General features: G+C 40.1%; 1 protein-coding gene across 2 annotated transcripts in view; it reads right to left on the bottom strand.

Moving 5' to 3' along the window:
- Window positions 1-24,953, bottom strand: part of doc2b (double C2-like domains, beta) — a 144,526-nt gene that overhangs the window by 52,417 nt on the left and 67,156 nt on the right. The window contains exons 2-3 of one of the 2 annotated variants that reach the window (XM_047607121.1): window positions 19,124-19,203; window positions 5,159-5,182 (exon numbers count right to left, since the gene is read on the bottom strand). In XM_047607121.1, the coding sequence (XP_047463077.1) occupies window positions 5,159-5,182; window positions 19,124-19,203 (104 nt within the window). The remainder of the gene's footprint in view (window positions 1-5,158; window positions 5,183-19,123; window positions 19,204-24,953) is intronic. The other variant, XM_047607122.1, reaches the window with a different exon arrangement.

Here is a 24,953-nt window from a genome sequence, read left to right as displayed (position 1 = left end):
TGCTTCTATTGTCGCCATCAGGAAACACCTGAACTGTCAGCGAGCTGAGACACATTATGTGAGACACAGACAGCTGCATCTCGCCGCTGATTGCGCGAGCACACTGTGAATACCCCCTTGATCATAATTACTGGGGGTTGGAGGAAAAATTGACCACTGCAAAACGCAGATGGGAGTGCATCCACACACCTCTCCGTCTCACTTGGCCTCCAGGTCCTTTGGAATGAAGTGGAGCACCATTTTTGGTGGAGGGGGCTGGGTGATTATGAGGAAGTTGTGCTTTTGGCATGTGCGGTGGCGGTCTTGGATCTGGAGGGAAACTGAAAACGCACTGAATGGTGAAGTCACATTGAGAAAGAAGCAGCACACATAGCTTTAGTCTACTTACAGATTTACATTTAGACATTAAACTAAAATTAAAGTTAACCCTGAAATAGACTATAGCGACCTGTCCATGTTTCACTCTGTCTCTTGGCCTATGGGATGAGTGGTAATAGATAGTGAATGGATTAATTAATATTAACTTTAATGTACAGCACAGTTCAACCAGTAGGAGTTTATGTCACTCTAGCTACTTAACATAATTTAGTTGTTCAAATTGAAGTTCAAATTAAAGTGTCACAACTTGGGTTGATTTGGTTGAAAATCATAATTGCCAATGTCTGGGAACATCAAAATAAGTTGGATGATCTGACAGGTTAGCACTGATGCCTCCCAGGAAGAAGAAGGTCCAGATTTGAGTGCGGCTCGGGCCTCTCTGGGTGGAGTTTGCATGTTCTCCCTGTCTCTGCTTAGGTTTTCTCCGGGTACTCGTTTTCCTCCCATCCTCCTAAGACATGCTCGTTAGCCCAACTGGTGATTCCAAATTGTCCATAGGTGTGAGTGTGAGTGCAAATGGTTAGCCCTGTGATAGGCCGATGACCTGTCCAGGGTGTACCCCACCTCTCAGTCGATGACAGCTGGGATAAGCTTCCAGAAACCCCCTGCGATCCTAGTGAGGATGTTGTAGAAGATGAGATGAGATCTGAAGGGCTCTAGAGTCAAAGGTTGACTGACCGTATTTCTGAGCTGTAATCACAGACTGCATTTAGATGGAAACTAATATAAGCAGAACAAACGACCAGTGCTCTTGTATTCATGAAGCGCCTTTCTTCTTTTCTACCTGTTGATACTCAAAGCCCTTTTAAGTCACAATGAGACATCTACACATGTATACACAGATTCACCAAAGAGCCTGGGAGGAGCAGCTCGAGGTCCAGCGTCTTATTCAAGGACACTCCGGCATGTGCTAAACCTCTGGTTCAAGGACAACCCGCTCTGCCTACCTACTGAGCCACAGCCACCCAAGAAATGCTTCATGAAACCTCAATGAGAGCAGACTGATACGATCAGAAGGAAGCTGCAAACAGATGTGGAAGGATCTGATCTAATCGGTCGGTTTCACTCTGGTTGGAATAAATCCATTCTATCTGAACATGTTCGCTCCACATAAACATCTGTTGATGTGATGAGTTTCCAGGACGGACAGAAACATGAGGCCTGAATCCATGTGGACATCAACCAGCTTGGTGGTCCTCTTCTTATACTGTGTGAATTCAGTGTTGTTAATAACGTATACACCTTCTCAGATGATTTTATTTACGTCCATGGAAATGGTTTTAATTTCTGACGGTTGAAGAAATAATGTCCTTAAAGACATTGCCAATGTGCTCTGACACAGGAGGATCCTTCTTTCATACGTGAAGCCTTAGAACATACAAACTGCACATTTCTTTTCAAGCAAATGCCATTCATGTGTATTTTCCAAGCTGTGTGTCCCTTGGGAGCTTATTTTCCACGGCGCTATCAGCCTCTTGATCGCCAGGGGATACGTCTTCATTACCATATCTGACTGGCCTGCTAACACACAGGTGGAGGAAGCATCAATCACCAGCAGCAGAAGATAACAGGGTGGATGAGAGGGGAGTATTGATCTAAACCAGAGGGAGCTGCCACACCGTCACGTCTGAGAAGGGGTTAATGCCTCTGGAGCCACCTGGGGTCGGTGACTGCACTCGGGTCAAGGCTGCTTGAGTCGATCCCGGAGTGATGGAAGTAGGCAATACGGAAAGCCGACAGATGGGACCCATTCGTCACCGATGGAACGTCAGCGCTGACTATCAGGAGTCTCGCAACGGAGAGGGGTGGAGGCGGGGGTGGTGTCGCAGGGTCACGCTGGGACGCATTAGTCTCAATGCCAGTCAAGTCATTGATAACAAGTAATTGATTTAGTGTAAAAACGCAGCCGAGGGACTGAACAAGCTAAACTAGCATTTAAAAAGGCTATTGGAAAGTAGCAGGCGGGATAAATTGCTGACCAGAGGAGATAAAGTGCAGCAAAATAACAATTAGAAGAGAAATTTATGATCTGAAATGGCAGATTTGATGCAAAGAACAACCTCAGTTTTATAGTTAAGAGTATAGTTTAAGTTATGAGGATCCTCTATTGCTATGCAAATCTAAAAAAAAAAAAAAAAAAGAAACAAGCAGACACAAGGGCAACTGAGCCCCACCAGTATTTTAGAACCGAAGAAGCTACTTGGATGACACATCTTCAAGAAACCAGTCCAGTCCAGTTGCTTGTTCCAGCTTGTTTTTTGGACCTGGTTGACTGTGTAGAGTTTCATCCAGTAACATTTAATTATCTGGCCGTTAGCAGACCCTGGTCATGCAAGTTTCTGATGGACACTGCCCACGGACGCTCCTATTTAAACTCCAACTCCCCCATTAGTCTTTTAAAACTGGAGAAGTTCCTTGGATGAAATATCTACAAGTCCAGTTCTCCTTGTTTCAGCTTGTTTTTTGGATATACTATGACCCGGATGACTTAGGCAGACTTCAGCGATCCACAAGAGAAATTACTCGGTCACAGTAGCTATATTGCACATAAAAGAACACTCCTTAAAACCACAAGTAAAAAGAAAGAAAATAAGATTAGACTGAAATAAAATAGAAAACAGTGTAATCAAAATATGAACAGTATTCGCAATTACTTGATTCTAGATACAGACTTTCCAGGAAGACCTCAAAAGCTGAGAAAAATATGCTTGTTTGTTTGTTCTTCAGATGTGCAGTAAATTTCTTCCATTGATGCTGGTTCTCATACAATTTGTGAGATTGTGAGATGTCATGATATAATATATAATCCCTCCTGTGGAGCATGTGGATGATTCAAACAAGACAGCCAATGAGCTTCCAGCGATAAACAGCTGGTAGCCATGGGCTGATATTAGCTAACTATACACATATCTGCTTACAGATATGTATGCTAGCTTTCAGTGTTCCTGTACAGTTTCCTCTAAGTACTGGTCATTAACAGGGCTTAGTAATAGGAGTTGGTAATACTTTAAACTCCTCAACAGTCTTTTAGACGTTGACGAAACGTCTTCAGGAAACTCTACAACTCTCTTAATTTCAGTTGTTTTCAGTCCATTACGTGTATATTTGAAAGGGCCTTCCCGTTACATGTATTACCTCTGTTTATCCAGAATAAATAACATAATGAACAACTTGGATGGAATTTAAAGAAGATTATGATCGAACAGTGAAGAGGACATTTGATGTTTTGGATTTAGGACGATATAATTCCATAATCTTAACTGGCAAATGAATGCTTGTGTCAAAAACATATTTTCTGACCTTTTACATTTGACCATCAAATTTGAATCAGTTCCTCCTTGGGTCAAAGTGAACGTTTGTGCCAGAAGTAAAGAAATTTGGTGTTCCTGAGACATCTCACTCATAAGAACCAGACGTCCATACATCTGTGTGTGCGTGAGCACTACCTGAAAACACGACGCCTCCGGCAATTTGCTGCTCTGATTGCAGCAGAGGTTTGATTAAAGTCTTTTCCTGTTACGTTGAAGCGGTAAGTACTCTAAACTATGGCACTTGTTTTACCATGAAGTGGAAGTTAGGAGAGTAGCTCAGTGGGTTTGATGTTGACAGAAAATTATTTTGCGATGTAGTATAAAATAATGGATACAAGGCTTATGCCAGCTCTCATAAATCAACATTTTATTCAATAAGCTGTGAGTACAGGCACGGAAGAACCAAGTGTTTGTAGAGGATCATTAAGTTAAGTCAGGGTTGATGCCTTCCCATCTTTATAAAGTTGAAGGTAGCTTACCAGAAGCCGCTGTGTATCACAGTGTGAAACAACACCACACTAACAAAACCAGCAATTCAAAAGATTCTCCTGATTGGTTGTTTCCACTGTGAACACCAATACAATTATGCAACGGGAAAATTAAAGTCTGCTGCACTTTTTATCTCTTTCTTTCCTTTCATTAATGCTACACTTCTCCCATGTGATATGTCGCTCTTTTTGAATGTGATTATTATTATTTTTTGGCTCAAATTTAAACTGATTTACAACACAGTTTGCAGAATTTCTGTATTTCCTTGTATTTTATTTTATTTTTGCAATTTCCACATTTAATTCTTAATTGTCAGTTTCCTCAGTTTGACCATTTGCACAGTTGCATCGTTTTTTTGTTGATCTCTCGGCTGCAACAGCTACAGCACAATGCGTACAAAAGAAACTACTGCACAAAGTGTAGACTATTGCTGAAAGGCTTTCCAGGTAACAAAGAAAATCACTATCGCCATCCTTTATCTCTCAGATGAGATTTTGGTTCAAGGATGTGAATGAATGAATGTTCAAAACCTGAATTACAACCCATAATTAAAAATAACTACCTGAACAGTGACTCATGATGCGTAACGGCATCTTGCAGGCAAGGATGGATTTTCACCTTAAATTAACCACTTAAGTGTCTGACTTTTGAGTCTAAGGTGGTTAATCGCCGCATTGCTTTGCACGCTTCTGTCACTGTTTGTTAACAAAGTGTTTGCTTTTCATTGGTGAGTAATCCCTGACAATATTTGCTGCTGCCTGAAGAAGAATGGGGCAGGCAGACTAACACAGACAACACATTCAACATACATCCACAGGAGCAATCACTTTAAAGATAATGAGAGGGAGCTCGGAGGAGGGGAGTGAGGGGGCTAGGTGATGGTTTCGATAAGGGTTCACCGGGTCTGGACGCTGGTTGGACAGGACATGGCATCGATTAGAGGGGACTGGTCGGGATTTGGGCTTATCTCAGCGGCTTACCTTCTTGTATCTGGGGACAGGAAGCTGTTTTCCCAGCAAACACAACGCACACAGACGAGATGAGATCATGCAAAAGAGTGAGGCGGAGGAGAAAAAGAAAACAAAACAACATTGATCACGTGAAATTAGAGTCGAAGCAGTTAAACTGACATGCAGATAAAAGAAGACAAAACAGTGTGACGGAAGTAGAAAGCAAAAGCAAGCAGGCTGTATACTTTCAGGAATGGTTTGCAGAGCACAGAGCGCAGCCGAAATGTTGTCTGTGGAGAAATTGATTACAACCATACAACATTTGAACAGTGTGTTGGTACAGTAAACTTGTTATTTCATTTGTTTACATTTGGCTTTAAATTAACTGGGTTTGAGGCAACATTTGGCTTCAGTCTGAGACTGTGTGTCTGAATTATGAAACCAGCCTGGGATTGTGCATCTTCTGCAGAGAATAACTTTAGCAGAAGATGTCAGATATGCCTTAAGCGACCGATTGGAGGAATATAAGAAAATCTGGGGACCTACGATCACCTTTTTAAAGAAGTTACGGTGTTTGTCACTCATACAGTCTTAACATGTGTGAGTATCGGGCAGCATGCCTCAGGGCTGGTTAGCTGGGTGGGTTTAACTCCTTGTTTTATTATTATGATGATTACTTTTTATTATTATTATGTAATTTGCCTTTTTAAGTAAAGTGAGCTGCATTTGAATTACCGTAACTCACAATAGTTTGCACTACTGACTAAAATTCTACTGACTACTACTGACTCTAAATTGTGGTGTGGCTGAACACTGGGAAGTTGTGCTTTTGTCTGGAAGACCTTCATGACATCTCAAGGATATAACTAACTTCTTTTTACCAACAAATTCCTCCAAACAACACATTCTCTTCCTGGGGCTCCCCGGTCTTGCATCGCTCCCCAACCTTCAGCCGACAGCAGCGGTGCATCATCATTACCGTAATTTCCCAGTGTTCAGTCACAATTTGAATTACCGTAACTCTGCTCAATTCAAATTCTGCAAGCTTGCACAATATCTGTACTGAACCTGTCTTAAAATATTTGAAACATTAACTGAGAAGTGACTTTTCTAGGCAGCTGAGACATGAATGAACGTAGAATTAACTCTTCCAGGTGTGTCTAAAACATCATCATATTTAAAATGACCAAACAAACCTATAGATTTTCTTTTCTGACATTACAAGTAGAAGATTGGAATCAGGGCATCTTTAGATTAGCTTAACAAGAAAACGGGAACCGGTAGAAACAGACATGGTTTGTCCAGTAGGGACTAGAAAACCATGCTTACCGACGCCTTTAAGCGTACAGTTTAGCACATAAGATGCAGTATCTCCTGTAGGCATGGGTTTGAATCCCGCTTCTGACACAGTCTTTGTAGAATACCTCCATAAAGGGATCCATAAATATAAACTTAAGTGTGAAGTCTTGCCATCACAGTGATGTTTCTAGATTTGGCTCATACAATCAATAGCACAGTAAAAACCAAGTGATATTGATGAAGGGGAGCCGTCCAGATGGCTGCTTTATTTGTCATGTTGCTTCAGTACGATCCAAGAAAAAGCAGCTTGTCTCTTCTTTAAAAAACAAATAGTCGTTTTCATATTTATGTGACAGTGCGTGGATCAGATTTAGAGACGTGTAGACGTATCAGAAAGTCATTATGCTAAGCTACGCTAACTACCTGTTCCTTTAAGCTGATGTGCACAACCTTAATAAAATATCATGCAAATAAAACAATTTAGTACAGACGCTTGCTGTCTGAGGCTCCTGAATTAACTGCTAAGATATGATTCACGACCGATTTTGCTGCGGCTATGACATGGCAGCCACTTGCTTCATCCTTCCTGAATAGCCTCACTGGAATGTCCGTCAGACACGTCTTCAGTGGTTCAAGACAAAGTGTATTGTCTTGAGTAAAAATAAAGCGTTTCTCTGATTTCACAGATGCTCTTCCGCTCACTGTAACACAGGGATTACAAATGAAGACACAATGTCCCATAAAACCTTTTCATGTAAGATCAGTGTCATGAAAACAGATGCAAACCAGGATGTTGAACGCAACAGAGCAAAAACATTTCTAAGAAACCGAGCCAGAGTGTGTGTGTGTGTGTGTGTGTGTGTGTGCGTTTGTGTGCTCCCACGCTAGCGTGGGCGTACCAGGCAGTGAAAGGGCAGTCTGCAGACCGAGGAAGAGAATAAAAGACTAGTGTTAATGTAGGTTGTCACGTAGGTGGTGACGAATAAACAGGTCTCAGTTTCGCAATTGAACCGTAAAGGCAGCGTCTGATTCACTGATAGGGGCAGGGAACTTGCTTTTCCTACTAAGGGAGTTGAATATTTGTGTGTGTGTGTGTGTATGACAAGATAAGAACGCAGTACACAACAGCTAGAGAGGAAGTAGATCAGGAATATACTGCAGTGATGGACCCAAAATAACTCTAGTTAAATAGTGCATGGCATTATTATATAGATGTAATATTCATCTTGAGGAAACATTAAACACATGATTAGCAGCAAAATTTTAGAGAATTAATTGGCACCTTTGACCAAACATCTGGATTTGAAATCAACTCAGCAAATATAATTAGAAAGAAATACAGGGTTTCATTTGACTCTCAGGAAAGTTCCCAAGTGCTTCGATTTTAGAACGTTTCAGATATGTAATATTGGCTCACTTCCCTGAATAAATTATAGTATTTTTGTTTGATTTTTGATGCGGTTCTCTTTGTCTACTTGTACTAGTGTCCTGCTGATGTTTTCGAATCATTTTTATGCACAAATGTAGAAACCTGTGAGGGTTTTAAAAACTAAAAAGAAGCACTGTATGTCATAGGTCTGCAATAGGGGGCATCAACCCCTAGGGTGTCTGCGGAGGTACTGTTTCAGGCAGAGCCGAGACCTGTCAATCTAAGCCTCCTGTACATAGTAGGCCCCGCCCCTATCGCTGCTGAGCCAATCACGAGGCTGCATGACATGTAAGCATGTTTACAGCAGTTGCGCAACTACACGACCTACTGTTGCACGTGTTTGAAATAAAAGAAAATTAATATTTGAACCTGTGTATTATTTGAATATCTTAATGCAGAATGATAATAACAGTATATATTTATAAATAGCACTAGGATGAGTTTAATATAGAACACATATAGTAGGTAGGGGGTCCCTACTTAATCTCTCCATCAGTTTGTGGGTCCTTGGCCTGAAAAACGTTGAAGACTGCTGTATACTCTGCAGATAAAACACACGGCGTGAGGCCTTAACAGTGACGCAGTAGCGGCTCAAGCTCCTTGGAAGTGCCAGGAAGGGAGAACTGTAGTTAATGAAGAGAGAGGTGTAAGAGAGCATGACAGGGAAGCTAGCTAGGACAGAAATAAAAGTTCAGATGACCCTCCTGCTGCTGCGGCCACAAATAGGTTGTAATTCTGTAGGAAACAAGCTAGGGGATACTTTTTAAAGTAGCTAATCCCTTTTTCCAGACGCATTGCAGAGCCATTGTCTATCATATAGGATTGATTTAATTGACTTTATTTGAGGCTACGATTGCAAGCATCAGCATTGGGACTCTGCATTGGCAGATACTCAAAATTAGATGAAAAATACTTGACTCGGGACGTCTCTATAATCAATAAATAATTCATTTGCGAACACAGAATATGCTCTACCGTGCAAAGTACGAACAGACAGCACAGTTTTGCAAAACTTGGACCGAGCTGAAGGCAACTGTGAAGAAAGCAAATGGCCACTTTTGGCTGGTGTTACTCCCCCCCCCCCAAAAAATCATGAATGTTGTCAGGAAATTCATGGGTACTCAGTGGGAACCCCCAGAGGAGGCCGTGATCCCACTGTCGGTCAGCATGACTTGAAGTATCATAATATTGAACGGCGCTGACAGATGATAGAGAGGTGTCTGTGTTAAGGCTGGTATTGGGAGAGTCTTCATGAAATCTGACAGCAATCTGAGCAGCAGTTGCTAAGACGTCTTACGGCGCACCAAACTGTTGGACAGATGGATAGACAAGCCGACAGACTGGCTAGTGTCGCCATCAATGGGCCATGATGCGACAAGGGCAAAAAGGACCGAAGAAAGTGATTCCTCTTTAAAGTTTTAACGCAAGGGGTTCATGTTTGTATCGGCGCGTCCGTCCAGATCATTCAAGGAAGGCTGTTGGACAAGCAGCGGGCAGCGAGGATAAGTAAGAACCTATTTGATCTGAACAAAGGGGGATTAAAATGAAAACAGACCTTGCGTCGCCTGCTACGATAAGAAATTGGAAAAGTCAGTGAAATCACTTAAGGGCTGTGATGCGGATGCCGACGGCCTCCCTGGCTGCTGCTGCTGCTGCTGCTGCGTTTGAGGTTCAGGAGATTGAAAGTTGACACAGAGCGGGCGCTAATAGTGAAGCTAAACCACTAAAAGCTTTGCTCGGTCTTTGTTTTTAAGAGTCAGATGTAAGGTGGAAATTAGCCTGTAATTTTTCAGCTCCCGTGAAGCAGAGTAATCCGAGGGATGGCAGACGGGCCTCCCGCAGAGACGGGTTCTTTGCACAATTTTATGGTTGTGTACTGACGTGTTGAGTCATAACAAGGTGCTGTAGGGGAGTCTGCAGGCGAACCGAAAGACTATCTTGTTTCGCCTGATTCAAGGTGCACCGTAATGTTATCACACGAGGGAGCGGAGAGTTCTTTATTCAGCTGAGGTTGGAGGAACTAAAGAAAGTGGCAGTCTGTTACTCAGAGATTTGAAACGGTACCACACTGGAATGCAGTGTTATATTTTGTTTGTGTCGGGAAGCTAAGAATGGGAACTGCCTGTCTTGTCTGCGCCCAACAGTAACAGGTTGGGTTTAATATAGTTTTTACGCTTTTATTTTAAAATTGCCTGTTGCCTGTTTTAGCTTGCATTGTAACTCAAATTTCTATTACAAAAACTGTTTAGTGATATTATTCTATCATATTTATTTTGCACTCACAACATCTGCTTCACTGTGGACTTTTTCACATGACACATTTCACATGCATTCTTGTTGTATTCACAGCCTCCTAAGTGGAAGTTTTCAGTAGCCTATGGTCTGCGCTGAAATAGAAGCGGTGGATGGTGAAAGGAAAATGGAAAAAGGCAGAAAAACGCATAAAAAAAATCCAGGTCCAGGCTCTCGAATGGGTTTGAAAAGGCCTTTAATTCAATGGGCTGGAGTCATGATTTTTCCATTTTCTTTTAGCCATTAGTTCTCTTTCCAGTGGTTTGAGGGACACCAGTAGCGCATTGGCCATTTTTCTTTTCTTCATATGAGCTGGACAGTAACTTGATGATTGTCTGAGAAAACTGCTGATAGTCCCAACAGCCTCGTCCTTTAATTAAGCCTTTGCATTTCCTACTTAGAATTACCCCGCCCTCTGTGAGCTCGGTCACCATTAGTCTGGTTGGCTCCCAAGTGGTAACAGCAACAACTTTTAGTATTTTGTGTACACTGTCCCCACGTGGCCATCAGGAGCGGTGGTATAAAGGCAGAAAGATCCCCGCTGCTACTTTTCTAGCGCGCAATTCAAATATGTCAAAGAAGTTGTTTCGCCTTGTCAGGGGCTACATATCCTGCAGTATTATTATACATTAAAAGAAGCGTATATAACTAAATGCACATGAGATGACTGTGCAGAATCATAGCTTGTGACTGCACAATTGTCTCGTAATGTCTGTAGATGGTGGAAAAGGAAACCGTGTGAGCTAAATGATGCGAGAGACAGTTAACGGTTATTTTACCCCCACGTCTATAGAAGAGTCTTGGGACAGCATCACCAACTCGGCGGGGAGGCATTTAAAGCTGCACCATTATAAGACCATAGTACATCGTATTTGCAGTCGATATAGCTTCAATGCTGATACAGGCTTCGCTTGACATGGAAAATATGTTTTCAGCCTAATGAAATTCTGATTGGAGACTCCAGTGTGACAGTGAACATGGAGGCTAAATGATCTGATAACACAGACTGTGTGTGTGTGTGTTTTACATGCAAAGTGGTTTTACACGCTGTGGAGCACTGAATCTGTGGAAAGTATAACGGAAGAGACTAAGCTGCTGAGACTGACGGCCGAGCGCTCAATCTCAATCTTCAAAGCAGAAAAGGAAAATGTAAGAAAAAACAGATAGGGGTATTTTTCCCCCACAGATTAAAATTTCTTTAAAAACACATTAATATGAATCCAACATACAGGGATAAATGGATGTGGAAAACTTCACTCTGAATGAGTGAAGTGCATTGTCGCAATACAAAATATTATTTTATTGATTTAGATTAAACTTTAAGGTTACAAACAATATTTGATGCGCTCAGTGAACTCAATATTTTCGGTACTATGATCAACTCAATATTGTGTGCTGTCTAAATTCATATTTCTGCATCACTTGGATTTGAACTGGTTTCAAGTTCTGGTAGCTTAATAAAATTGACCCGATGACTCAGAATTTTAATTCCTCAAATATCAGCGCCACTCTAAAAAAAGAAATCTTTTGGCCCAACAAAGAAAATAAACACAACAATTTCCATTTCTGAGTTCCGGAAACTTCTCATGAAAGTACTTTTTACCAACGGACGACATTGAGTTACGGGAATTATCTTTTCTTCTGAAATCAGCAGTGTTTTTACCGTAGTTATGAATCAGTCGAGATGGACAACTTAGCCCAGTCCACTGCAGTTTGGGGGTCCTTGGTCTGATCTCAGGTGGTTATTTGAGACATTTTTATTCTGATTATTACACCTGATTATCCACGTAAACTTTTCTGCAGTGCGTCCTGACTATTACAAAAGCAACATGAAGTGTCACAGCCGTTTTCAAAAACGTGTGATAAAGCGATTCTGAGTATCACACAGTGCCTGGAGAGGATCTTTGCCGTCGTCCATATTTGCATATTCATGAGAACGAGGGGCGCTGTGACATTGACAGAATTTGGGTTTCTCAGTCTTCAGTTCAATTAATGATTGCCTTTGTAATTCTTTCTTCCTCTCGGTTTTTGCAACGTTAGATTTCTGAGCAGCAATCACTGCGCTCGGGCTGTTTAGATCTTACAAATGCTTTAGTCTGAACAGCCAGTTCCAACTGGATATCCAATATGTCAAACAGAGAAGAGGGACGCAGAAAATGCCATTTCCCTTGTAGCTTTAAAGGTAGTGACCTTATGGGGGTTTATCAGTCTCAGCCTGCTGTAATATCAGCAACAACTCTGCTGATGTCTCCGGTCTTGGAGAGGGTGCCGTGAGTCATCCTGTGCAATTCGCTAAAATCTCGCTGGTGGCGACTCTGTGACACGCCAAAGAGTGAAATTCAGATCAAAACTTGTTTATCTGCACTTGTGTCATCTCGATTCCATGTGCGGCCGTGTACAGGAAGTGCCGCCTCTCTGTGCGTCTATGTGTGTGCACTCCCTTTTAAACCTATTAAAGGCTGTTTCCAGGGGCTAAATTCACTTATTTTTGTCATGTGAGCCATGGCGCTGGATGTGGTCTGATTCACTTAGTGCATTAAGCAGCATGTGAATACAGCAAAGCTATCGAAGGAGCTAGTAGGGTTAACAGGGGGAAGACTGTGCATTAAGCCAAAACTTAATCTCAAGTGTTGAATGTCACAAGTTAAATTTTTTCCCAAATTATTATCATTACCTGCACTCATATGGTCTGCAACAAAATTTTTGGTTGATTAGGCATTTTTATAGATTTTTTTAGAATTTTTTTTTCTTTAAATACATATTAACATGAATCCAACATATTTCAGTAAAGTCCTTAATATTGAATGTAAAATGATAATAATAATAATAATGTATATTTTTAAATAGCACTAGGCCGAGTTTAATATACAACACATATAATAGGTTGAGGGTCCCTACTTAATCTCTCGATCAGTTTGGGGTCGTTAAAATGTTGCAGACCCCTGAGTTAATGGATTGGATCAACAGAACTTTCTAAAGAGTCTGAACTATAAGACTGTAGAAAAATACGTACAAGGCATCTCCAACTCACTTCCTCCCATTGGTGAAGCTGACACCAGAGTGACGCCGTCTTTTGGAGCCAGAGCCTGAACATTACTGTCTGATATTGGAGCCACGTTGTCGATGACTATGGTAATTCGTTTGATTAATACTGGGCTCTGTTCTGTTTCAACCAGTTACAAATAAACGCAGAATTATGAGTTTTTTTCAGAACTGGAAATTTCAGGCTCTTGAGACTTGAACCTCTGACTCTGAACCTCTGAATAATGGGTCATCGGAGAACCTTTCATGGGAGGACAGGGACAAACAGTCTCCTCCTTGTTAAAAGACTAGTCAAGCAAGTTTCAAATATTTCTATTTAAAACCCAAACTCCCCATGGGGAGCACGGGGTCATATGTTTTGGAGTTGCCCAAAGTTGTCGAATTACTGGGACAATATCTTTCAGACTCTATTTAACATAGATCTATTAATGTAGATCCATTGGTGGTGATTCTAGGAATTATTGATTCAAGTATCACATAAAACAACATGGAACATAGTCTGGTTTCGTTTGTCAGCCTACTTGCCCGGAGATTGATATCACTTAATTTGAAACAAAAGCCAGCACCAACTTATTCAAATGTTATGACAGATGTTATGAGACAATTAGAGCTGGAGAAAATCAGATTTTTACTGAAAAATCAGGAAAGAAAGTTCCATAGAGTCTGATTATTTTTACCACAACACATAGTCCGATGGAAAGTCTTAGAGGTGCTCTTAATCTTTCATGTCACTTGGGATCCTTTTCTGAAATATATATACTATAGATTTCTCTTTTGAGCTGGATGCTTATTGATGTTTTGTCATTTATTTAATATTTATGTATTATTATTATTTGGTCTTGTATTTTTTCCTTGTTTTATTCATCTATTTTTTGTTATTAAAATGTTGTCTTTTTTTTTTTTTTTTACGAATGTTGGGGGAAAAAAAGAAGGGCTTTTAACCCCCAACAGAAGGACATAACTTTTATTTTTTATTATTCCTACTTTTTTTTATCCACATCATCTATTTTGTATTTTAAGATACATTGGTTAATAAAACTCCATTACGGAAACCCATTTGTGGTATTGTGTATATTGTGTCTGTATTTCTACCTGTTTATTGATATTTTTCATTGTGAACTAAAGACAATGAAAGCAACAGCTAATCCACATGCATTATCTCCATGTGGCGTCAGTTCCACTCACCACTGTGTGAAGTCCAGAGTGAAACTCAATACGGCTGACTGGTCGCTGCCTTGTGTTTCAGTGGCATAATTACAGGACAATTCAGACACACAGTCGCACAATTATGCTTTCAACAGCATAACCCCCTATAGTCGTATAAATCAAGCTTTAAGGCAGCAGGGACGGTGGTGAATGACTGAGGTTAGCGTGATTACTTTTTCAATTGTTTGACTTTCAGTGAAAGATAATGTTACAAGTAATGCATCATTCACTTTTGCAGATTTTAAAAAGCATGTTAGTCTTTGGTACATTCATTACAAAATCTACCTCAAAAAATGTATCATTTTACAGACCCCTTCACAGTTTGTAAACAATGGGACAATGGGAGGGGCGGGGCTTAACTGGATGCAAAACATCTCAAACATTATAGCCTGTAAATGGCAGCATTTCAATGGACTGTTTTGGCAAGAATGGATGAGGAAAACACATATTTTAGAGAATATACTAATACACTCACTCAACGAGACTGTGAGTGTTATTTTAAAAAGTTGACTGCTCCACAAGTAAGTGGAATCACTGTGGAGGGCAATTTAGCAAATGTAGCTTATGCTTGGACACCCCTGAAACGCGTAACTAATGAGTTACCTAGCGGTTAGCATTAGTATTAAATGTAACATGTAACAAGATTCCCCTAAATAATGATTAACTTAATTTAATTACAATCACGATTTATTTGTCTCACTCCAATCCTTTCTTTTAATCACCAAAGCCAAATCAAAGTTGTTTACGACTGGCAGTGGCTGGTATGTGAACTTCATGTTTCTGATTCGGTTTTGGTACCAAAAAAATACAGCAAGACGACTTTTTCATGGTTGAAAGTGACAGTGTTAGCCCCAAGCTGGAGGTAGCTCTGTTCGAACTCCAGCTAGTGTTGTGACGTCACAGTGACGTAGGCCATGAAGGGGTCTAATATGTAACTGACAGACGCGATGGTTATCGTTGCTCAAAGCTATAATGTTTGTGTCCATACACGTTTACAACACGTCAAGCTTAAGTAACAAAAAAAAATTAAAAAATTGGGAATTAAGTAAAGCTCACTCTAATACAAACAAACAAACAAACAAACTGAGAGATGGCATATCACACATGGAGTTTATCTAATATGTCATACACAATAGGGAACATCAGTGCAAAAGGATCAATAACTGAATTTGCGAAAAGAAAGGAAAAAAATAAAATTTTGAGTCACATTTTACCTTGTAAAATACCTTTCATTAAGTGGTTAGTATTGTCAGATAGCTCTGGCCATTGTTGACATGTCAAGGCAAAGAATTTAATTAAACGTTAACAAGAGAGAGTCTGTGAGTTTGTTTTTTTGTCCTTCTACCTCGGTAGTTATTAAAAAACTAAAATTAAAATCTGCTTCACTACACTCTCAAATATTTACAGGGCTTCAGCATCTCAGTATCCTTAAGTGTTTCTTTGTACACAACAGTCAACAGTGTCACCACAACAGTGTTTTACTGCGCACTAATGAGTTAATGAATTAGTTGAATTAAATTGCGCCGTAGCTATTACGCCTGTGTGCAGTAGTCATTTGTTTTGTTTGGATCATACATATCACATGAAGAGACTGAAAATGACATAAAATTTGATTAGTAATTATGAAGCTGAAAGAAAGAGGTACAAAGGTGAAAATGCAGATGTGACAATTCCTGAGATCAAGGAGTCCTTGAATAAAGAATGGCTTATTAGACTGACAGGGTGGGAAAACCGGTTCTGCAAACGTTAAAACATGAGGAATTTCAATTGTATCAAATTGCATTAATCACTAAATCAAATTCAACTCTTTGAGCTTTAGAAGTGAAGTTCAGGAGGTCAGCAATGACAACTTTAGAGCTGCATTCAATAAATTACAAACAAATCTTTCGAATTCCTTGACAGAGTCTGTAACACAGTGAAAAGAATAGCAGTTAAATGGTACAAGGACTAAACATGAAAAGAACAAAGGATCTAAGGTGGATCCCTGAGGAACTCCGTAGCTAAAAGTTTAAGGAACTCAACGTCTTTGCAAAAAAAGTTTAAACTGTTAGTGCACTGTGATTAATACTGACATGGTTCTGCAGGGAGTTTATCAGAAAGTAATAGTTTAGATTATCAAAGACATGGTTGACCATGTGTACAATAAACCAGTTCCCTGTAACAGTCTCTGATGAGACGGTTTTCTGTGTCAGCTGCTTTGTGAAGTAACAAATCTCCACCTAATCATACCTGTCTGTGTTTCTCAGTCTTTGGGAACGAGGTGCCACAGTGACAGGTAAAGTATGGACAGAATGAATGGCAGTAATGACACTGGCTGTCTTGTCTTTTGGGACGACCTGTATAAAACAACAATAAATTTATTCACGGGTCACACGGAAAGTACATGAGGGTTGCCTGTCCTTTAGCTTGTTTTTAACTTTGCCGTTATGTGTGCCAGAGAGCATACACAATCACACGGCATCGACTGTTGACAACTACGATGCAGGAGGCAATAAATCAATCAGTTGAGCCTGAATCTCATTTTCAGTGAAGGCGCGCTACATCGTCTAGGTCTATGAATTTAAAGTGAATGACTACCTGAATTTTTATTTATTTATTTATTTTGTGCCGCCTGAACTGTATTGAACTCAGCCTTCTCCTGCTGCACTCTCTTTCTTTCCTGTATTGACGGGGTCAGCGTGATCAAGAGTAGCCGAGCAGGTCGAGTAAAATACAGAGACGAGCCCTTCAGAATTCTCCACAATTGATTTATTCGTTTTATAAAAACCTAATTCAATTCAGCATTGTCCCCATGTAAGGGTAATCATCAGATCAGTGGCCTTTCGCACCCTCTTTAACCTCCTTTGTTTGTTTTAGTTATGTTGTCTGGTGACCTTTCTGCGATGAATGACATTTATTTTTTCTGACCAAATGCCAGCAGAGCTATGATAATATAGGCCCTGTAGATGCAAGATATCAGGGTTGCATAAATATGAATCCCAAACAGAATTTAGCAAATTGTTCCTGTTTCTGTGTAAAAGATCTCTCATTACAGAGATGCTTAACTGGATTCCTGGATGTTAGAGTACTATTGGACTGACTGCAGCTCTGGCAGCTAAAACACCAACAACAACAACAACAAAAAAAAATCTATGGTGAGAAGGTTTAACAAACTGATTAAATCGTGCTTTATACAGTATTTTAAAGAAAATCGCTTTCTCTGCTTTACTGCTAGGTGGAATTCGGATCCAGGAAAAGAGCAGCATAGAAAATAAGAACTATAAATCAAGATGGCCTGATGCCCACTCTGCTGTCCAACACTCTTGCCAAAACCCGGCTCCTCTGATGCCCACTTTCCTCATACCAGCTACTCAATTCAGGCAGGCGAACAGGAAGAGTTATAGCTGCTGACGGCAGCCATGGCTACCGGATACACCGCTTCATCACAACGAAGGCGAGGAATAAGAGTGGAGGGCATCTCTGCACTCACTCTTATTATGTACTAGATAAACTGACTTTTTATTAAGAATCGGATGGGGTTTAGTTGTTGCTGTTCGCCGACCGACATGCTGCATGAATGGCTAATTACTGTTTTTACTGAAATATCCATCAGCACCGCTGTGGTTGTCCAGAGGAAGTAGTGATATAAAAGCTTTTAGACTGGGAGGCCAGCCACAAAATAATAAATAAACATGGTTTAAAAATAGAGATTAAAATGAATATATCACATTTTGGATGTCTGCTGGCGACACTTTTAGGGAAAATGAAAAAGAACGATGGATGTGATTGATCTGAGTCGAAATGATAAAGTGAGTAAAGCAGCACACCGGTTTAAAAGGTAAAGAGAGATGAGGCAGGGAAGCCGACTGAATTATGCTCTGAATTTATCGGGGGAACTGGGGGAACATGAAGTTGCATTACCGTCAAACAAGATCCAATTCCTATGGCAGGAGTAGATCAGAAGACAGAAAATAAAGGTGTTCTCAAATAACAGCATGTCTTTAACAACTCTCGGTATGTGAAGGTCATCACCATTAAAACTACCGGCAACGAAGGCTGAACACTTTTTGTTCAAGTGCAAAAAAACTTTGTTCTGCTGATGCATGAATGGATATAACTCTTTATTCAAGTAGGTGGCAGTAGTCTGACTTCATCATTCAAAAGGAGCAGCTAGGAAGAGTTACGAACTGTCGTACAGACGTATCGCCTGCCAAACTACCTGCCTGGTGTGTCTCAGCTTAATTTACACCGTCCTTTAAACCTCTATTTTGGTCTCTACCAATTCCAAAGTCCTCGGCTATTATATTATTGCGAGTTTTTCTGTTAAAACCTGCTAAATAAACCAGATTTATTTTAGAAAAACAATTGGTTGGACGCGTATTCTCATTTTCTTTGGTAGCAATATGTTTCAGAAATAATTCTGGGCTGAAAATAGATCCAAATATCCCTTTCACAAATAACAGTGGGATGTGTTAAGTTGCTATTCCACAGCCTTTTTGCCAGCACGTGTAGGTTGACACAGGAGTAGGTTCCTGGGAAAATATTTTAACAGTTGTCTTAATAAAAACTGGGAAAACATTTTGAAAAAGAACGAAGGTAGTGGCAGATGCTCATACAGTGAATAATTTGGATCAACACATTTGCTGAGTATATTCAGCATGATCACGGTCTAAAAATGGGAAAACAAAGCTGTGTGGGGCTGGCTGTTCAAAGGATCGTTGGGATGAGGAGAATCTTTGGTGGCTCACCTTGGCTTTGTTGATGGTGCAGTGCAGTGCATTGTTCTCCTGGTCGTACAGCAAACTGAACTCCAAGGTTCCCAGTGTAGCTATAGAGACAGAGAAGAAAGAAGGAAATTAGTAGTGGGGGAGCTAAATCGTTCTCTGTGGTGGTTTCCCACATGAGCATGCAAACCTGAAAAAACAACAATGATTTAAAAGATCAGGTTTATCAGAAACCCCCAGATACTTAGGTTAAAAGCATGTGTTCTTGATTCTAGCTCATATGAGGGTGGCCTGTTGAAGTGTTAAGATTAACAATGACTTGTTGCTTTTTGCAGTGTTTAGCTCTATCGTTCACATCCGGCTAACTTTGGATAGTATCATTACATCGTTCACATCACTGGAGTCCAAAAAGAAGCGAAGGCAGAGGCTGTTTTAGGAGGAAAGGCATGCTGAAGCACAAAGCTGCCAAGTGCACTAAATATAATGGATCTATCCTGAGCAGGTGGGCAGCGTTAAGTGCACATGCTGAAACAGAGAATGAATGGACGCAGTTCAATTGTTGTCATATTAAACAGATGAAAGTGTGTTCATTTCATCATTAACAGGTCATTGCATGGAAATAAACTGAGCAGATTAAGAGTAAATCATTTAGATTAGATTTAGATTTTATTCAGTGTCCTCAGTAATGCTTTTCACTTTTGTGTTTGTGTGTGCAAATTGGAGGTTTAATTGCCTCCTCAGAAACCTTTTTACAAACCGAACTGAAGAGGGCCACTCTACACCCTACTTGCAATTAACCGGCTTTACTTTGAATTTAGAGGCTGCTGCATATTAAAGAACGGCCGTGGACGTAAACTAATTTATGGCTCGGATCTTGTCGTCACTCCTTTGAAAATGCCAAGCGACGAGGGACCCCTCACTCGCCGGACCGATAAAGCGTTGTGTGGATGAACACGTTTCAATAGCTGTGACATTAAAATGAAATATATAAAAAGTCGTGTGTGGGCTTGTGAAGGCCTCGCACGTTCTGTAGCATTGCATTGTTGGTATCAAATAACACCCAGTTTTTTTGTTCCACTCACACTTTGATATTTGTAAGAGCAACGGTAGTTTCATGGATTTGTAGTCTTACTTATAGATATCGCCACCTCCTCCAATGCTTTAAAAACATGTCGTGTGGGTTGAACCAGCAGTTGGTTTTGCAAGTATGATTTATCATTCTGTGCTCGGACTTACTGAACTACAATATCTTTGCCATTTTTACAGAAATCGATACGACATTCGGTGGAAATATTGATGGTCCTTTCTTCCAATGGGGAAAAAAGAAGGTTCTTCTTCTTTCATTTTTCTTTTTCTCATAAATGCATGTTTTCTACGAAAGCTGCTTTCAGATATAAAACAGCAGCTAATGTTTGACACACTACAGATAATACTTGAACTTTTGGACCATATAAACAAAACAAATATATCAATTATATGATTTGTATGTTGTCTGATATGTGGACTTTGTGCACGTTAATGATTCCTTTGACTTATTTATTTATTTGTTTTTTTGCCTGTCATAGCCACACTCAAATTCAGTATTTGTTATATTTCAGCTCATACAGATAAAACAAATGCATCGACTAATCAGAGCCATTTTGTGTGTACGACTATGTCACTGTTACTCTTCTGTCCATCACTGCGTGAAGCTCAAAGACTTAGCTCAAACTAAGATCTGTTTCTTAAATAATTAGGTTATTCCCTCTACATTTTTGCCAAGGTAATATACTGTATAAAATATTTACATGATGAAAAACAGAAGCCAATGAGAAGGTTCTTTAAAGATGCTTTCTGTCTATTTACCAGCAGGGGGGCGAACTCACAATCATAATGCATTAAAGTCTTTTAAAAATGACCAAACTTCTCTTTTTTGTAAAGAAAAAAAAATGTATTATCAGTTTTTGGGTTACAAATCTTCCTTAACACAGCATAAACTTAGCGTTATGATCGATACAAAGGGGGATGCTTTAAAGTGCAGCCACTTGCGTGTGTGTAGTGGCCTCTGGTTCATTGGTTCAAAAATCCAAAATTTATCCACTTCTACAATACAAGTAGCTTGCTGATTTTTTTTTTTTTTTTTTTTTTTTTTGCAGTCATTGCTCACATTTTCACTCCCAGTGAAAGCTCCATTATTACGGGTTGGTCTGTGAATGCAACACTGCTACCAAAAAACTAGGATGTAAAATGCATCAGCGTAATTTGCCTTTAAAGAGACCATCAATAGTTGGTTAGCTTCCAAAGAATTAAATTCCACGGCCTTGGAATTAAGTGATTAGAGTCTCCTGAAGAACAGTAAATCAATGCTGCTTTAGAAGCTGAGCTCAACACACACACACAAGCGCACACACATGATTAATGTGGATTGTTTTCTCCAAAGTTTTACAATTGCAGCAGCTTTGTGCGCCCTCCAGAATGGGCCCGAAAACAAAGAAGCCATAAGCCATGGTTTTCAGATGTGTCAGAGTCTTGGTCACTTAGCTCAAAGAAAATAAGCCACTTTTAATAGATGCTATTTGTGCCATCTACAGTGTGTAACACAGACCACAAACCCTGATCTTTTCCACTGATTGTCCCCTTTTGCACTTGTGCATTCTGAACATAGAAATCTATGATGTGTAAAGTCCTGAGTTAGATGAGATTTTCCTCTAAGAGGAGTAAAACAGTTCACTAATGTTCACACTACAAGTGACAAGAAACGTTTTTAAATGCTTTTTAAACATTTGTGTCATGTGGTGTAATAAGCTCTGCAGGATTCACACTGTTATTTTTGATCAGAAGCAGTGAAAGGACTTAGTAATTTAGTAAAGATGTTAAGTTTTAGTGCAGTACTGATGATGCTGATGTCCGTTACAAACCGTGTCCTTCCGATGTGAAAAGAATCAATCAATCTTTTTTTTTTTGTCATTGTCAGAATAAAACAACGAAATTCTGTTTGGAACATTCATACACTGCATAGCAAGTGATGCTTCACACGGTCCCATAACCACCCACTGTGTAAAATAAGCACAATAATTCAAGTCATTCAGTGCAGGCACAAAAGTACTAAACAGCAGCAGTCAACGTAGATAGACATATAAAAGGGGAGTGTACAGACAGTTTGAGTGAAGAAGAGTTAATGTTTGTCACAGATGTAAAAAAACTTGAGTCCTGATCTTGTAAAACATGTCCTAAAAATCCCAAGACCTGGACCAGGTGAGTTTTTTTTAACCTCAGTCTGACTTGTAGTCAGCGAAATCAGGAAGCGATGCAGAAGCAAGTCTTCTCGATCAGAAACAGACGAAGAGCAGGTTCCTTCAGCTACAAATCCACCAGGTGGCCCTTCTGACAGGAACAAAGTAACCTCCAAACACTGGTGACATGAACCATGGACCACATTGAGTCTCAAACACCAACTGATTGCTGTGGACTAGATGAAGTTTTTATCCTCTTCCCATGGAATTTGTGAAAATATCCCAGTGCTGGCGTGACTATGCTGGTTAAGACGGATCATGCTGCTTTCTGATTTCAACAATCGTGACTCCGCTATTCATCTCCTCCACCACCCTTTTGCTGGCTCAGCAGATTTAATCAGCCGCCAAGTTTCACCGCAATATGAGAAAAGCAAACAAGGGGAGAACAGGAGGTAGTTTGTCCTGCCTTGAACCCCTCCTCCACGTTAAGGTTTAATTTACCGTGACATTGCCTGTGTTATCTCTGAGTTCAGGATAACAGTAGGATTCTATTAGGACGTTTGCGGAGGTGCTGCCGGTTAACAGTGTTTTGAACTGCAGATGCATGAGCCATCTGGATAGCTGTGGGGTAGAGTCTAGCAGTGAGACACACCAGCGCTGTGAGCTCTATAGGAGTACAATAAAGTGGAGTCAAACCCATGTCTCGCTGTGCAGCCTAATTTCTGGGACTCTCAGAAAGAGGTGATACGTCTAATTCAATTTCAAGCAGCTGCTTAGCAGTATTCAAAGTAATAATTACCCAATTTCCTGCAAAGAATCATTAATTACATAATTGCTGGGAAAGACAGGAATAAATAATGGTAAGAATTATTAGCGCCCTGTGTCTTTTATTAGGAGGTGTAGAGTTATTCTGAAACAAACTGGCTTTCAGTGTGTCACTTCCTTCCTTTCCTGAGTGCAAAGGGAAACACCGTGTGTGCGCTGAAGCCGGTAAATATGGTGACGAGATGTTGAAATATTGAAAAACATCAGGCGACGACGCAACGGAGGCGTCCCTTGCCGAAAACGGGAGCCAAATCAGGTGATGTGATTGTTTCCCGGCGAGCGAAGGATGACAGGTGTCGGGGGGCTGTTAAAATGTTTACGACGCCGTCGTCCCCGCTGAGTGTAATGATGTATGTTCTGAGAGGAGCGCGCCGCCTGTTATCAGAGACGTCGCTTGGAGCAACGTTTCGAAGCATCCACTTTTTTATTTATTTCGTGTGTGGATTGAGGCTTTGGAGTGACGTGGACGTGCAAAGCCAAGCGGAGGTTATTGATAAAAAAAAAATAAAAAAAAGACTTTTCAAAACCGAGCAGGCTTGCAAAGATGTCAATATGTTCACCTATTGTTAAACAGCAAACATTTCATGCACGTTAAGTCAGCATGATGTCAAACAAAACTTTGATCTCTATTTCTGATATTCAACTGACTACACTGAAATCCCTTTACTGTACTCCATGAGGTACTGAAGGTACTGGCCCTGAAGTAATTAGGCATATCATGTACTGAACCTACTCGTACACGACACAGAAGGACACAAACTTTCATCATCCTCATTTATATGGGAATTGCTGAGCTTCCACCTGTCTTGGGTCCAAGTTATCAGCCTGATGTCATCTGAGATGTCAGGCGACATTATCAGGTAAAATGTGAGCTGCAGAGTCTGCAGAGTCCACCTCTACATGAACGCTGAGCATAACTGCATCATCCAATACCACAGGCAGTGGCATAATGTCTATATTTGTACATTTGTAAACAACGTTGTTATATGGTGCATGTTTACAAGTGTTCTAATGTTCAAAAAGTTAAGTTTTAATTGTATAAAATGCCTATTACTTTCACCTTCTATGTGTTTTTCTTGTATTTCTTCTTAGACTTAGTTTTACCAAGTTACAATATATGGTCCCTTCGCTAACCTCGATTTTCTACGTGAAAATGACAATTTTAGAAAAATTGATAAGTCCATTTCATTAATTTTCCCGTCTGAATTGAAATTCTCATGAACAAATGGTACACAGACCAAGTCTTTACAATGAGGAGTTGGGGCCCAAAGTGGTTTATTTTATTTTTTTTCATGGGGAAAATGTGGAGTATCAGATCAAATTAAGGACAATTGGACTTGACAATGATCCATACGAACTAGTATGGATTTGGAAAAGTGGATTAGCCTCAGTTTCAGTTAGTTTAAGTTAGTTATTGGTCATTTCAGTTATGATAAATGTTACCTAAATAAAAGATGCTAATGCTAGGAGCTGCACTGAGAATTAACACTAGCCATACAATCGACAAACTTATCTGGCAGCCCTCCAGAACGTAGCTTAAGAAGTAACTTAAAGTGTGACTTCATCAAAAAAATAGAGCACAAATTAATATTACTCAACACCAAATGTGAATAAAAATTCTATTAAAGCCTATGATTCAAACTAGTGCTGATAATCTCCATGCTTAACTGTCACTTTTTGCCACTCAGTGGCTGTAACCACAGAGACTTCGCTAGCTGTGACATCACATGCATACCCTCTATAACTACCCATTAACCTATGAAGGTTCTCTGTTGGTATATCAAAAAAAAAAAAAGGCTCAAACAAATCACCATTAA

Source organism: Mugil cephalus, chromosome 15 (genome assembly GCF_022458985.1).
Source record: "Mugil cephalus isolate CIBA_MC_2020 chromosome 15, CIBA_Mcephalus_1.1, whole genome shotgun sequence".
Lineage (NCBI taxonomy): Eukaryota > Metazoa > Chordata > Actinopteri > Mugiliformes > Mugilidae > Mugil > Mugil cephalus.
This window is presented reverse-complemented; position numbering and strand designations above follow the sequence as displayed.